Source organism: Musca vetustissima, unplaced genomic scaffold (genome assembly GCF_032173495.1).
Source record: "Musca vetustissima isolate MV318-11 ecotype Yass unplaced genomic scaffold, APGP_CSIRO_Mvet_v1 utg24669, whole genome shotgun sequence".
NCBI classification, from domain to species: Eukaryota; Metazoa; Arthropoda; class Insecta; order Diptera; family Muscidae; genus Musca; species Musca vetustissima.
Genome location: NW_026879099.1, coordinates 70308 through 87189, shown reverse-complemented (window position 1 = coordinate 87189; position 16882 = coordinate 70308). Strand labels below are relative to the sequence as shown.

The 16882-nt window shown below is 30.7% G+C and overlaps 1 protein-coding gene across 1 annotated transcript; it reads right to left on the bottom strand.

Annotated features, from left to right (window-relative positions):
- Positions 1-905: 905 nt before the first annotated feature.
- On the bottom strand, positions 906-15814 carry LOC133323905 (choline transporter-like 1). The gene is made up of 9 exons (XM_061532807.1): positions 15693-15814; positions 13877-14259; positions 5948-6102; positions 5744-5852; positions 5563-5683; positions 5213-5483; positions 1672-1951; positions 1213-1597; positions 906-1143 (listed from the first exon to the last, which is right to left on the bottom strand). The coding sequence occupies exons 1-9, from the start codon at positions 15804-15806 to the stop codon at positions 910-912; spliced, it is 2052 nt and encodes a 683-aa protein (XP_061388791.1). The 5' UTR covers positions 15807-15814; the 3' UTR covers positions 906-909.
- Positions 15815-16882: the final 1068 nt, after the last annotated feature.

Sequence of the window (16882 nt, the reverse complement as noted above, 5' to 3'; positions counted from 1 at the left end):
TGCTATTCACCTCAAGCTGCCCTACCTTGTATTATTGTACCATTGTATTTATATACATGTATTCTACTTTTGTGGTGAAAACGTCGAACGAGCGAGTTGAATTTTAGGTAAGGCTGTAACCTCGTTGCCAACCATTTGAAATATTATATGGAAAAATTTGAAAGATAATCGAGACAAAAACAAAGGTATTTGTTTAAATTTAACATAGGCGTTAAATTTGAATGAAAATAAAAATGTTTAATACTTATATTTTCCCCACTCCCCGTAATCCAAAATAATTAATTTTCCCCAAAGCGGATTTTTTCACTTTCGAACTTGATTGGGAAAAAGGGGAAAGTGACAATGCGAAAATAATCTCTGCGAGCTCTAATATTTATTTTTGTTCTTGGAGGGTTATGAACTATTAAATGAATTTAATAAATAGAAATAATCAAATAAGCAATCATACTTATATTTTGTTTATTTTATTATAAAAATATGAGTGTTGTACAAAATAATTACATAGATCTTGAATGGTATTTTTTCATGCATAATAGTCTATATTTTTTATCTTATCTTATGCATCTCGGAAGCGAATAAATAAGTGCAATACATTTGCAATAACACATACATATTAAATAATGTAATCAATAATACGTTTTTTTTTTGTTTTGTTAGTATGGAACACAATGAGAGATTCAAAACACACATTTCTAAATGAATTTAATTTTTTCTCATCTTATATATATATATATATACATATGTATAAAAAAAATTGTGCGGATTTTTTTCCATAAAGCTAGTAAATTTTAAACATGATTGAAAATAAGTTACGTGTATATAAATATAATTGTCATTTTCAGTATATATGTACGTATATAATTTTAAATTAAATTTGTTCATTACAACTATAGTGTGTATTCATATAATCTATTCATGTGATTCCATGGGCCCGTCAGGTACTATCATGCCAGGCCTTTTCGATGTGCTGAATGGTTGTTTGTTAATAGGCATCATTTCAACAACCTGTATGGGCGGTTCCTCTCCTGGCTGTAATGGTTCTTCGCCAACTAATTTTGCTAAATTGCTTTGGGCCCAGCGTCCAGCACGACCGTTAATTGTTTTATCTTCACATACACACAGGAAAAGTGTATCCACAACCATCTATTTTAAGTGAAAAGAAATAATCGCATATACTACACTTTAGATTTCCTTTAAAAACTTTGAACTTACCTCAAACAGAGACAATACAATGTGAGCAATAAAGAATGAAAATATTATAATTAATATTACCGGGGCCATGTAGAAATTGACACCGGGTCTATCCTTTAAAATGAAAATGCCAATAAGACCGGAAATGGCGGCCACCATTACTTTTCCCAAAAACAATACAAAATCACCAACACTGTTAATTGTGGCAACTTGTAATGCATTGGTGGCCATGGCATTCCAAGCGATTCCTGCCGCTGGACAAAAATTGATGGACTCTATGGCCACCACGGTGTATGCATTGTGATTAAGGAAACGTATGAATTTTTCCAATAGCCAAAAACCGCAAATACAACACTTAAGACAGCATGCAGCACATTCAGAACCTTTGTCTTCGCCTTTTTTTAATCTGCAACGAAAAAAATTTACATGAATTTTGGAATGGAATCACCATAAATTCCATTCCATATGAGTAGAACTTACTTTGCGTAAAGATATGTCAAAATTAAACGTGGTATCTTGAATATTGTTATAACAAACGAGCCTTTAGCAACTGTACCCAAATGATATTTTATCAGTCTTCCGATGGCGTATATTGTGGGTGTTGTTGTTGGTTTATCAAAATACCAAAAAGCTACAGCTGCAGCCAGGGCAAATTGTTGGCATGCGAAAATAAATTCCGTTGTCCATATAAGACCCACAACATATATCCAGAACATACTCTTGATTGTTTTCGCTTCGGTATATTCTATGGGTATGAAACCTATAAAATAAATAAGGATAATTAGAAATACTGATATTTAATATTTCAATTTAAAGCCATTTAAGGCCAATTATACATGTATTATGAGTATTAATAAAAAGTGTATATATAAAATCGCGAGTCTCAGTTACAATTTTTATTTACAAAGTACTAATAATTATTAAGTGAAATACAATTATTTATGTATCCTACAATAAAAGAAATAGATTGCAATAAAGATTTTTTTAAATGCTCTTCCGAATTGCTTAAGACTAAAAATACCAATTATTAATAATTTGAAAAAAAGAAATGTAGATGTGTATAATAATACCATCAATAATGCTTAGGCAATAAATGAACGAACAAGAATCGATAATATTTTATGTGTTAGAATATCCAATATCTTAATATAAGTTTGAAATGTGGTCATCCGCTGCCAAGCAAGAGAAAAATGGAAGTCGTGCAATGTAATATTTTAAACTCAATGAACGTGGAAAAAAACATTATTTTAAAATATTAAAATACGAGATATAAAAATTAAAGTACGTGAATGTGTAAAGCAGCTTGCTATGTTTAAAGTTCGAAGTAGACATAATTTTAATTTAATTTTAATTTATATTACATGAAGTTTGTCACTACGTATGCAACACCTAAAAATATTTGTATACATATATATTACAATTCTATAATGAGATATCTCGCTTGTGAAAAATGTTTTGGTTTCACATTCTCGCCTTATTCCGAATGTATTCCAAAATATTCAAAAAAATACGAGATGCGGATTCTAACTTTCGAAAATGGTGGTTGAAAAGATTCGTGTTGCCATATTGCAATGTGTGTTGGCCCATTGTAATTTAATTTTGTAATATTTTTCAATATTTTATTTATTGAATTAAAAAAAGTTACATTTTATTATTATTTAAGCTTTAAAACAATATAAATGTGAAATATAAAGAATCCACTGCAAAACTATTTTGTAATTAAAAGAATATAAATTAAAGTTTGAAAATATGGCAACATACAACAGCATGTAAAACCGGTGTTTATTGTTTTGATGCAACAACTACAACAAATTACAAAAAAAGAGCATTTCTTTACGATGGCAAAAACCACATTGAACCATGTCGAAGATACAGCAAATAATGGGAAGAAATCTGCGATTAAATTAATTCGCAGTTTATTATTTCATTACATAATTGTGTGCCTTTTTATTTAATTTCGATATTTTTTTCTCTCCAAATTCTTAAAGTGTCCAATTATGATATGCTCCTCCTCCTCGATTTCGTCCTTCAAATCATAAACACGAAAAATTTGAAAGAAAAAAATATTTTCTTGTAGCTTCATAATTTTTCGGACATGTTCTGACATTTACTTTAACGGCAGAAGTGTATTGAGCACACGCCGAGGTGTTCTGTAACACACTTTACACCCATTTGAAGTGTATTCTTTACACTTACATTTTATTTATTTATTTTATTTATTTATATATTTCATAGTGCCCAGTCTTTCGACCTTAAGGCTGTAAGCTACATTTCACAATTAAATATAAAATTTATCGTATTAAGCGGCTTAAATGTAAAAGGGAGGGGTATTGAACTACTAATGAATATTATACCGATTAAATTACAAAAAAAAGTTTTTGATTATTATAGATTATGATTAAAAAATTTGATTAATTGGATTATGACTACTCCAGTAGGAATGGAATGGAAAATTATTATATATAAAAATGAGTTGTGTAATTTGTATCACAAATATAAAAAAAATTAACATACATACGTACATTAAAAAAAATTAATTGAATTTGAACTACTCCATAGTGAGAGTCGGGTGTATTCATGTTTTTCTATATTTTTTGAAATAAATAAGGCACATGATGTTAGATTAATATGTTATTATTGTGTATAATTTGTTTAAAATCACAAAATTAAGATAAAACGGCTTTAAAACTCAATTATAAATAGATACTTAGGTTTGTGTTGCATTTATTCCGAATGAATCTCTCGCTTAACACAAACAGCTGATTTGAAATAACATCGTACAAGATAGGGTTACCAACTGTTCCCCTTAAATCAATCAACAAATTAATGATACCAAAGGGTCTTTCATACATATATTTTATGTTGCGAATAATAAAATATTATAAAATAATAATTATAATAATTACGAAATTACTAAAAAGTAACAGAAACAATGTTAAAAACGAATACAGTTTATATTGTATTGTAACACTATTTCTGCAAAGTATTACGTCAGCGTTTATTTTTGTCGCAGTTCGAAAATTTCAATTCACGTGAGATGCAGAACAGGAGATAACTTCTGTGGTGAAGTGTCTGTGTGAAGTGAAAAGAACACACCGTGAGTTCCAGAACATACCGTTTATTTGACTTTTTCACTGTTAATCGGCTCATCATAGCATATTTGACTATGTGGTTTTTCCATAATTTTTAATATTTTTTCTAGAGAGACAGATTCTCACACACAAGTTGTCTTTAAGTCGTTATCAAAAGGATTTCCAATGGCATTTTGTTTGGTTCGAAAAAATTCGCTGCGAGTTCTGGTTCAGAATATTCAAAGGGAATTGATGTCCAGAATAAGACTGATAATATTTCGATCTACATTTATTTGTATAGTCCCCATATAAGATACCCAAAATCCTCCGATCATGAATAATTTGAGAAAAAATATATCCCCCAAATTGAAATGTCTCCCAATTTAAAATGTAATTAGTTTTACGGATTAGCATTGGATACCATTATTTATCAACTTTCTCCAATTTAGTCAAATTAGATATCTGGGGTTCTCATTTGTTGTCAAATCTTCCTATCAACAATTTACCATGGCATAGCCCCCATTCCGATCAATTGGCCGAACTTAACAAATGTTTTACTTGAATAATTTACAATTGGTCTGTTCCAGTACTCAACAATTGTGAAATAAGAACATTTTAAAACTATTTCAATAGATTCTATATCAAAGCACCACCAACCAATATTTTATTAAGAGTATAGTGCTATATAATTTACCTCAAAAGCTTGTGTTAAAATTTTTTTAATAAAAGTGAATTTGTTGTGGCTAGTAAACCAATTCGCTATTTACACAATTGCATTATGTTGATGCCGATTTTTGTTTTTAAAACAAAATCAAATCTTATTCACTTACATATGAATTTTTGTGGTATATGTAAATTCCGTAGTACGTTTTTAGTATTATGGATTATCAAAATTAAGTAGTATGATGATAAGGTAAGCTATTTTTTTTAATAAAATTGTATTTACTTACTTCGAGTTGAATTAACAGTTATGCCATTCGATTGTGATGCCGTATTGTCGAGAGGAGCAAATGGATTGCTATTTCCGGGCGAACTTGCGGTTACAATGCAGATTACCACAAACACCCAAAATGCTAAAAATAATGCTAAAACAACAAACGCCAACAGGGGTGCAAAAATTAAACCTGGTAAATTCATCATACATTTGCCAGACTCCTCAAATAGAGCTGTCAAACCGGATAATTTATTTTTCAAATAATAAATAATGACGACTAAAATAATCTGTAAATAAGAGAAAAAAGTGAATCATTTTAAATATAGGTTTACATACATAATAAATTGTCAATGTCACGCCTCCTACCATTGTTATAGTAGCCAAGATTGCCAATGTAAAGACCGCTTGTTCATTTCTTGTAAATTCCTCCAAGTACGAGAATTGTACATTAATTTTTTGCTTGTTCTTTATGGAATAGTAGGCATACCTAAAAACAAGTGCAAGTGAAAATAATTTCGCCAATTATTACACACACAATGCTACATACCATAAGGCCCCAGTTAAACCAACACTGGCCACAATGACCAGCACACAAATCAGCCAAGAAACAATGCGTGACAACCAATGCATTAAAATGACCAATGCAATTGAAATTACTGTCAATGAAGAATCATTTTAATAATAATCAATAAAGTATTTGAATTTTTTTGTATGTACACGTATGTATATATCGATGTATGTATATACTTACAAAATGCTAATCCACAGATAATCGCAATAAAATGCCATGTCGAATAGATATCACCCAAAAATTGTTGAGCAGCATCCCAAGAGTTTAACATATTGTACATATCTTTGACGGGAGCATTTTTGCTCTTTGGCATGCAACGATGTAGAACTGGTGAACTGAAAATAAAACAAATATGTGAGAGATATATTTATATCTAAACCGATTTTAACGAAACTTGCCACAGAATAATTTATATTAACTTCAGTGCAGTGCAATGCAGGACCAAGTAACAGTTTATAATTTGGTAGAACTTATTCCACTACATGTTTTTTCAATAGAAGCCTTTTTTTTGTTATTGCTCCCACGTTTTTACATTATCTTATTTGTCCCTTCTTGATGAATTCTTTATTATATCATTTTGTCCATGTCCTACTGTCCTTTTTATTTTTATATTGAAATCAGTATATAACTCGAAAAATTTTAGATTGGGCATAGACATTTAGTGGTTTTCGCTCATTTATAGGTATATTTAATTTTTAAACAAATTGTTAATTGGTTTTCAGATTGCCGTTATAGATTTGTATATGTTTTGAAAGTTAAAGGGAAAAAGTTTGACCAATGTTGACACCGTATACCTTCTTTTAATTGTAAATGCCAGTTTTACTCTTAACTCTAAATAGTGAAATTTTGTAATCGGATTTGTTATATCCTCACATTGTTTGACAACTTGATTTCAATTTAAAACGGCATTTACATTAGAACTTTTTTACCGGGTTAACCTACTTTATGAGGGTTTATTTGGCATGTATACAATTGAATTGACAATTGAAACCGACTGAGTTAACGAAATACGGTATAATGTAAACGTACTATAACTCTTGAATAAGTTGTTGTTTAAGGTTACATAGGTCCACAATCAAACTTTAAGTTGTCGGCAAAAAAGAAACATTGTCGAAAAAATAATAAATTTTTTTGACAAATATGAAAATCAAATATCTGACGGGAATACTAATAATGCTATCATTACCATTATTTTCATCGATATTAATTATCGCATTATTAGTATTAGAACATACACATATTTTCTTTAAATTAGAAGTTTTGATCTAAGTAACTCAAAAACCATATGTCTTAAAAAACAACAAATTTTTTAAACATTAAAGCTCGATACAAAAATTGGGGAATTGTAAATATTACTTAATATATTTGTTTTGTGCGGAATCTCACAATTACTTTGCATATTTTCCTATTCTGACCACATACGATTTATAAGTCCTTTGAATCTTAAAAATCGGTGTAGACGTTCTTGAGTTATAAACGATGTAACTAACATAACGTTCGATTATTCTAATTTTATGTTATTCATTCCGCAATACAAGGCCATTTTTGACCATATAAACATATTTCATAGTAAATTAAGACCTGAGTTCAAACATTTCAAATTAATTATTAATATAATTATTTCATTAATTTAAATAGAGAAAATTTATCTATATCACACATATTGATGCGACTTTCGAACAACAATGGAAATTCGCTGGGTCCACTAAAAAGCAAGAAAATGTCATCAGCGAACTGAAAGGTCTCACACAATTCCGAGCTGGTCATTTACTTATAGGATGAATAAAAGTGGCCCTAATACACTGCCCTGCGGTATGCCACTGTGAAGCTCAATAGTACCGGATTCACAACCGTTTACAGACACAAACTGCGATCTGCCACAAAGGTAGGAATATATAAGCTTGCAATCGTTAACATCAATGTTAAAATTGATAAGAGAGTTTTTTAATCATATGGACATGATTAATAGAATTAAAGGCCTTTGATAGATCGATAGATATAAGAACACTCAGTTATCCATAATTGGTATTCTTACGTATGCAATCTGTCGCTTTTAAAAGTAAGTGTGTGGTGCTATGTCCGCGGCGAAATGCAAATTTGGTATCACATATCAGTCTAGATGCATGTTCTAAAATCTGGTTTTTCATTATTTCCACAATTTTAGATACGGCTGGAAGTATCGAAATCGGGCGAAGATCATCAGGGCATGTAATTTTTTGTTTTTGGAATTGGAACAATTCGAGCTTTTTTCAACTGAGGGAATGTGGAACTCATAAGGACATAATTCACAATATGCAACAAAATATCCGAAATGTAGGAATAGATAAGTTTTATAAAATCGATATGTATTTCGTCAACTCCCACAGACCTAGACTTCACTTGATTTAGAGCCTCAAAAACTAAAACATTTGTAACAGACTGAAAATAAAAGCAAGAGTTAGTCCCAATTTATATTAGGCGAGTTTACTTGCGGAAACCGAATTGCCTTGTATAGACGCATGGAGCAAGTTCAAAAGAGAACGATAAACATTGCCGCAAGTAAACTCGCCTAATATAAATCAGGACTTAGAGTCAATATGTCGGCTAAAGTCAAGTTCCTCTTCAGATCCCGAATCGCAACTAACAAAGGCATTATTAATATCGTTAACATCAATATTAAAATCAGCACTGTCACACTTGATGCATCCCGAATTTTTCAATAACTTCCAAATGCCTGACGCATTCATCTTGCCAAATTGAGTTGCATAGTGTTTCCTTTTAGCCTTACGAATAACAGTTCTGGCCCTATTTCGATATTTACAATACGTTAACCAATTTCTGGCACAGCGATCAGTTTGGAATGCAGAAAAATCTAGATCGCTAAGCAATCTCGCAAAAACAACTTCCCTGGCCTCAAACCAATCATCTACCCGAGGTTTAATAACTTCCTTACAACGGGTGCACAAGAATATAAATTTTGAAGTAAGATATTTATATAAGAATATTTTAAATCAGACTCACCCAATAAGACTTCCATGTCAAAATCATTTAAGAAGAAGAAGAAAAGTTCCCAATTAAATTGTGAGAGTCCCGGTATATCATAAATTCGGATGCCTGATTATAGTTGAAACAACATGTCGGAAATATGAGAGCGTGATCTGAGACGGACGGACATTGGACCTGATTGTGATGATTTACAAGAGAAACTTCACTTACCAACATATAGTCTATTAGAGACGTCGATCATCTAGCCAAATCAAAGTGCGTCGGTTTAGAGTTGTGGGCAATAGACATGCTATACCTAGCGCAAAGGGATCGAAAAGTACTAGCTTTGGACCCATCAAATAAATTGAAATTAAAAGCGCCCAAAATTACAATATGTGGGTAGTCAGAAAATAGAAATCATATAGATTTCAATTTGGTAAGTAAATCACACCAAACAGAAGCTTAGTATTTCCAAAACACAATTCTATAAACAGCGATTCGCAACCATGTAGAGAACATTTAAATACAGTTTTGTACGTAAGTCCATGCACACAAAAATTCCTGCGCCGCTTGCTGAAAATTGCCTATCATTTCGGCAGAGTTTATATGGAAATTGATTTATCACATATATCGGCAGTGAGCCACGTTTCAGATACGGCGTAATACCAGCTCCACCCAGTAAAGCGGTACATTTTGTAGCATCTGCATATATTTCGTTACCATTGCTCAGAACTAATTTAGCCTGCAGTTGGTCAGAATTCAAAACTCTAAACTTAGAAATTATATTTTGTCGGCGGAGTCTTTTACAAAAAGTATTGAGTTCTGCAGCTGCTAGATAAAAATGTTCATTTAAGTAGATTCGATTTGTGAGATCCTCTCCTACACCATCTAAAATATCACAGGTTCTGAGGGTTCTGGTACTTAAGTATTCTTAGTCTGCGATGCATCATGGCATGGCAGACACATTCATTTAACTAAAATTTGTGTTTTTTGCTTATGTAACAAACATAATTAATGTCCTGGTCAGAAAGTGGTACTTTGAAAAATTTAGCTAGTGATAAAACTGGGGCATATAGATCTCTGAGCCCTGAGGGTAAGCCACCAATAATGTAGTTGGATCTGTTTAATCTGCGATGTAGTAGTTGGGTTGTGCTATTTTCGAATTTGTATTAATTTCCAATTCTTTTACTCTGTCGTTGCAGTGAATTCAGTTCTGATAAACAGGCGCACATTTCCTTATTTATATCATCAAGAGCCGATTTTATGGAATTTTATTCAGAATAAAATAAAACCATCAAATTTTGCATTTAGGTTACGAATCTCCTCTTCTACGCAACTTTACTTTATTTGCTCGCATGGCAAATCAAGTGTTATTTAAAACATTTCAATTGCAATTCGAGAATTTCATTTGGATTCGAGTATTTAATTAGCAATTCACAACATTTTATTTGTAATTTTAAACTTTTCACATGAAATTCAAAGAAATCCATTTGAATGTTTTAAATTTCAAATGGAATTATTTGAATTTCAAATGGAATTTTATGAATTTCAAATGCATTCCTTGGAAATTCAAATGGAAGTATATAAATTTCAAATGGAATTCTATGAATTTCGAAAGGTATTCTATAAATTACAAATGAAATTCTCGAATTACAACTGATTTGTTACGAATTGCAAATGAAATTCTCGAATTGCAAATTATATGTTGTGAATTGCAAATGGAATTCTCGAATTACATTTGATATGTTTTGAATAACATATGGAAAAGGTGTCGTCTTCATTGTTCGCAAAGCAGTAAATTCCTTGTCGCTCACATTGGCAAATGTAGCATGAATCCATTTCATATATATTCTGCACATAACACTTCCTTGCGTCTTCGTTATGGAGTCATTACAAACCCACATTTAATAGCCGATTTTGTAAAGAAAAAGTGGACAACAGCAATTGAATAAATATGCAGCAACAACTCCAGCTATAACAGTAACGCGAACAGGAATAAGAGACCAAACAGTTACGCAACAACTTAACCACAGTTGAAATATAAACTTATTTTCATTAAATTTCATGCGTTTTTTGTTTATTTTCTTAAAAGGATGATAATAAGCGCCAAATAAAAACTTTTTTCGAATTCTGTTTTAATGCCAATAGAAATTAGCAAACGATCAGCTGAGATGAAAAACACACGTCTACTCAGGCATGATGTTGCCAGATTCAACTTTTCCCGATTCCCGACTTTTTGATGTTTTTCTCAAGATTTTCTTCGTAAAAACCATTATTGTTCCATTATTGTGCGTTTTTAAGCATGCTCATCCTACCTATTTTAAGTACTTGGAAAGTAGTAAAAAATATCAATTTAATTGCCTTTAACTCGTTATTCTACATAAGGTAAGAAACTTCCCTCATAATTGCCGGTATAGTTTTTGGTATAGGCTCCACATAATGGAAAGGCTTAATCTTTACTTTACCATGTCTTACTGTGTTTTATTTGAGAACATTTTCACAACCTATACATACCATGCAAATTTCTTCACATAACATAACTTATATTTTCAAAATAATAAATATTGATTTTATGGAAAACGTGAGCCAAATAATGATAGCGATTAATCTTACTCTCTCTCTCTTTTCGGTTTTTTACTATTAAATTTAACTCTAATGAAAATATATGTAAATTTATTTTCGTATACAATAGTTTTATCAAGGCAATGACAATCCAATTGGTTGTAGAAATTTAACATATTTTGAGAATTTTCCATAATTTTCGTCGAAAATATGTCCAAAAGGAACTACGACGAGATGAAATCATAAAGATTCGATATAATACGTGTGGAAATGCTAATATCTTTCAAAATATATTTTGCAACATTTTCGCGGATTTTTCTCAAAAATGTCCTTCCATTAAAACCTTTCCCCTTCAATTACAGACTGCTAATAGAAACAGCGGTTTCTTTAAAATATTTCTTGCAAGATTTTCTCGGATTTTTTTCAAATTTTTCTTTCATAAAAACTTTCCACCGTAATTACCGACAACTGAAAGACATTTTGAGTCAAATCGGTCCAGCCGTTCGATTTAACATGGATAGACGGACGGGCATGCATAAATCGACTTAGAAAGCATATTCTTTAAAGGCACCATGTATCTATCTCGTTTCCTTTTGCCTGTCACAAACATATGCACATAGACGTAATGCATATGCTTGTATTGGTCAGTAAAAGTCGCTAAAATCTATTTAATTTTATAATGTCATAACATGTTGACATTCAAATGATTTATAAATGAACACACAAATTTACAGGACAACTTTTGTACATGCTTTACGAATTAAAGTGATAATATATCCTGCGCATAGTTAATCAAGGTAACAGTATTAAGTTAATACAAGGTAATAGCATTAGTAAAATAAATTGTCAGAATTTATTAGGGTATATATTATATATATATCAAATTTATATATTTAAATAACATTTTCAGATTTTGTTAAAAAAAAGTGAAATCAAATATAAGGAAACGATATATAACCTTAATAAAGTAATTCTAAGGCGTTTTTAGACTATAGCTGTTATCGTGACATTATCTTGTTTTAGACGGCATATACATTAGAACTTTTTACTGGGTTAACCTAATTCATGAGGATTTATTTGGCATATATAGAAAGGAACTGACAACTCAAACCCACTGGGTTGACGAAATCCGGTTAAATGTAAACGTACTATTAATTGAATTTGTCTGGATTTACAATACAAAATTAAGTCAACTCAATATCTTGATTTGTTTGAAATCCTATGCTAAATCGAAATAATTTTAAGTGCAATCTGATAACTGCGACACTTGCAATTCAGAGGAAACTCTCTCACATACTTTTCGAATACACCAAATACAGCAACATAAGAGCAACCTACCCAGCCTTTAGTGATATCCTCTCAGTCGAAGATTTCATGAATAAACACCAAGGAGAACACTTATATCAACTAGTTAAATTCATAAGAGAAATCAAAATTGAAATTTAATCTTTAAGGCACATAGACCAAGTCTATACAATTTGTCGTGGCTCTAAAACGGATTGCAAGTCAAGACGGCGGGCCATCTCTACACCTTTCTCTAATATCAACAGACAATGGCATTAATCCAGAAAAAAAATAATTGTCTAACAAAAATATGTCAACTGATGAAATTTTTTTTTTTGCATTCATAATAAATATTACTACAATTTAGAACAAAGGTTTTTATGCATTTCTGACATATAGGAGAGGAATGCCTCTACTATATCGGAAGCTTTAGGGTTACTAATAGTCTGGTAATTAATCCTTCTAAGACTAAGGCTATTACTTTTCATCTTAGAAATCGTACGTTCCAGCCGATAGAAATTGTTCACTCTCTTAAATGTCTTGGCGTTATTATTGATTCATATCTCAATTTTGAAGACCATATTAATCTCCTCGGTAATAAGTTTTGTTTTATTTTAAGAAGGCTATACTGCTTAAAGGCTTATACTCCAAAGCATATACATACGTTCTCATTTGGCGCAGTCCTTGTTAATAACCCTTCTAAATTATGGAATTGAAATTTATTCCGTAACCGGTCTCTAATATTGATAGAATAAAATTGCATGAACACTATCATGTATTGCAATATGCGCAAACATTTTTGGGTTGCTCTTTTCGTAATTATATTAATCTCAGTTTGGTTCTTCATTTATATGAAATTATGAAAAAATCCAGTCCCACTGTTCTGGTTAATCAATTCACATTCATTAACTCGACACGCAATATTCAAATTGATATCCCTCTAGTACACTCCGCGATATACGAAAAATAATTTTTTGTTCGCGTTTATCGTTTTTGGAATCATCTTAAATCATATTAATGGTATTCCTCTTTAAAATAAGAGCTAAGTTTTGATACCTCGCGATTAACAAATCGATTCTACGCATCAAATTCGAAAATTGGCAACAAATTTGATACAGCATGATTTTTGATATTTTTAAGATTTTAACCACATACTTTAATTCTGGAGATTGGCATATAAAATCAACGAAATATTTTTTTAGCAAAAAATAGCTTCACCTATTTCTTGCGCTATGCCAAAATAGAATAGAATTTTCCGAAGACACCATAAAACGAATAAAAAAGTCTCTTCCATCTTACCTTTCATATATAGGAAATTCCGGACACGGTCCAAGTGTATTGAATAATTTACTTAAATCGCCTTGTCCGCTTTCGCCCAATATTGACATATTAAAATCATAACGACAAATATGATTTCGTGTTTCCAAGTAATAGTTATTAACATCAGCGCTATTGAGCAGTGTTCTTGTTGGGCACTCCTTAACACATACTTTTAGGGATTTTTTTAAATGCTTTACATCAAAATATAAAAGTTGCGGCGTATCCAAAGTGTTGCGGCCCGAAAGGGGAAATTGTGGGTAGCGTTCATTCTTTTTAACGCCGCACGTATTACCAAAGGAATCATATCCGTTAATGACTCGCAAAGGATTGCCATACACAAACGAGAATATGGCAATAACAATCTGCAAAAATAAAAAAAAAAAACAAAAATATATATTGTAGATTACAAAATTAAATTTCGCAAAGAAACCTCTTAAAAAATATTATAATAAGATGGAAGTTAGACAATGTTATAGAATTTTCGTAATTATTAACAGAAATCAAAATAAAAACATTTTCTTAACTATTTGTGGTTCTACAGTAACATTAAATACGTGCTAAATGATAAATTTAATAATGATAATTCTAATAAATAGGAAAACGACTGTTGTAACAGTAAATTTCATCTTCTACGCCGTCATGCCTTCATTGTAGAATAATATATTATACAAAAATGTTTTTTTTTTTAATAATTATTTGTCTACTTTTAGAACGACATATTCGTGAATTGAATTAAAGAAATAGGCCAACCTGATTAAGTTGTCAATACCGACGTACATAGTACAAACTAGTAAACCTATTTATCACTATATCAATATCGATAATTAAATAAAAAGATAGCACATCTACTTTTTTAATTTATTAAATAGCGCAAAATTTTTTCATTCATTGCACTAAATACACTTGACTTGATCTAGGCTTGGTATAAATACATATTACCATGGGCAGGGTTTGGATCGAATCGGAAATTTCTCTCGATTGATATTGTATTCACAAATTTGCATATACCTATATTTCATATATTTCACTATAGAAAACCCTTGATTCCTTAATTTTTTTCAATAATATAAACAATAGAAAAATTAATACTTTTTTTAGAAATTCTGTGTGGCCAGCATCTATTATTTCATCTCATTTGATCATTGTTGTCGTTTCATAAAAAAATATGAATCATCTTACAGTGCAAATTTACCACATTTTAGACTAATAATATACAAAATATGTGTACAATTAGTAATACAACAGTAGCGTAAAAACATTCGTTTATTTAATTTTTACACAAATTTTGAAGTTTTATTTAGAAAACTGAAAAAAAAAATTACCACATCTCATAGTAAAGAATAATAACCATATGAAAATATAATTAGGCGTGGAACACCAAAATTCTTAGAAGATATTGATGAACTACAGCACCACTATTTTTATACGCATTAAACTAATTTCAAATACAATAAAATAGTATATTGAAAAGTGTTATACTTCATGTTTTTAATCCCCCTATTTTATTAAAATTCAAAACAATAAACAAAAATATTTCATTCAAAATATTTATTTTGTATCCGAGAGATAAATATACAGGTAAGCCACATAGCAGAGTATCTAATGACGCCATCCATACACACAATCACGCAACAGTCTCAAGTCATTAGCCATTAGTTATAATACACTACTTATATGTTACTTTCACTTTGAAATTGTTTTGTGTTCACATAAACATAATCATTTACCTATGTAGATTTACGCAATAAACTCGCGTAAATATCTATATCTTCAATATATTAGAAGAAGAACTTACCAAAAATAGCCAAAATAATATATAGACAGCAAGCCAAAATGTGTCCGTACAAGTTCGATACTTGGGACGATTTTGTTGTGGCTCCTCGCCTTCTGAACTTGCGGCACAACCCATATTCCAATGTGTTTTGTTAATTAAGTATTTAATTTAATCACACACACATACATGCATATGCCGACCGACACAAGACACTAAATAAATCTTTAACTTCAGACCGTATTGTTACAGTTCAGTCGAGTTCATCACAGTAATTCGCGCAACGTACTATTAAACTCCTACTGGTAGTAAATAAACATAACAACTACTTGTTAGCGGGGTTTTACATTTATCGGGATTGGTGTTGAGAGTTCCTCTCTGCGTGGTTTTACATTTATCGGGATCGGTGTTGAGAGTTTCTCTCTCTCTCAGTGGTAAATTGTGAATTGAGTTGGAAAACATTAAAGAGGTAGGAACAAAAAAGTACGAAAATTTACTTTTTTCTTCATATTTATTAATACAAATTTCGGTTAAATTTTTGTTCCACATTATAACTTCATAAAAAGACGAAACTTGTTTCCAAACTGAATTATTACTTCTACTTTGTTTTTACATTCGTGTTCATTATAATCCAAAATATCAGCGGTCATTTTTGCTACTTCAATAAATTCCTAAGCAATTTCTTGATTTGATAATTTCGTTTTCACTATTTCCACTTTTTCAGAACATGTTACATATTGTATACAAATTGCTAATATAAAAAATTATGTACCTGTTTCATATTCGCAGTTTCAAATAAATTTATTTTTAACCGGTAAACTAATCACTATGGTACATTTTTTATATTCTTGAAAACAATTGTTGAGTTTACTGCAGCAGCGAACATTTTTAGGGTTTTCCAATTTAATGTCATAAAACAATAAGTACTTCTCTAGAGTTGTCGGTTAATATATACCCGTTGTAATTATTTACATACAAGTGTACTAAAAACTACTTTTTTGTTTTTAGTACAACATGCAGCTAAATTCGTACCCTTTTGTGAACAAAAAGTACGCTTGTTACAAAATTAAAAATAGCGCAACACTAATTACTCTCAATTTACCATGAGAGAGAGAGAGAGAGAAACTCTCAGTGGTAAAATGTGAATTGTGTTGGAAAACATTACCACAGGTAGGAACAAAAAAGTACGAAAAGGTACCTAAAATTCTACTTCA

Coding starts and splice junctions, on each gene's coding strand:
- LOC133323905 (XM_061532807.1), bottom strand. CDS start 15,806: ATGGGTTGTGCCGCAAGTTCAGAAGGCGAGGAGCCACAACAAAATCGT. Junction 6,103..13,876: donor GAATTTCCTATATATGAAAG/GTAAGATGGAAG, acceptor TTTTATTTTCAG/TTCACCAGTTCTACATCGTT. Junction 5,484..5,562: donor TCTTGGCTACTATAACAATG/GTAGGAGGCGTG, acceptor TCTTATTTACAG/ATTATTTTAGTCGTCATTAT.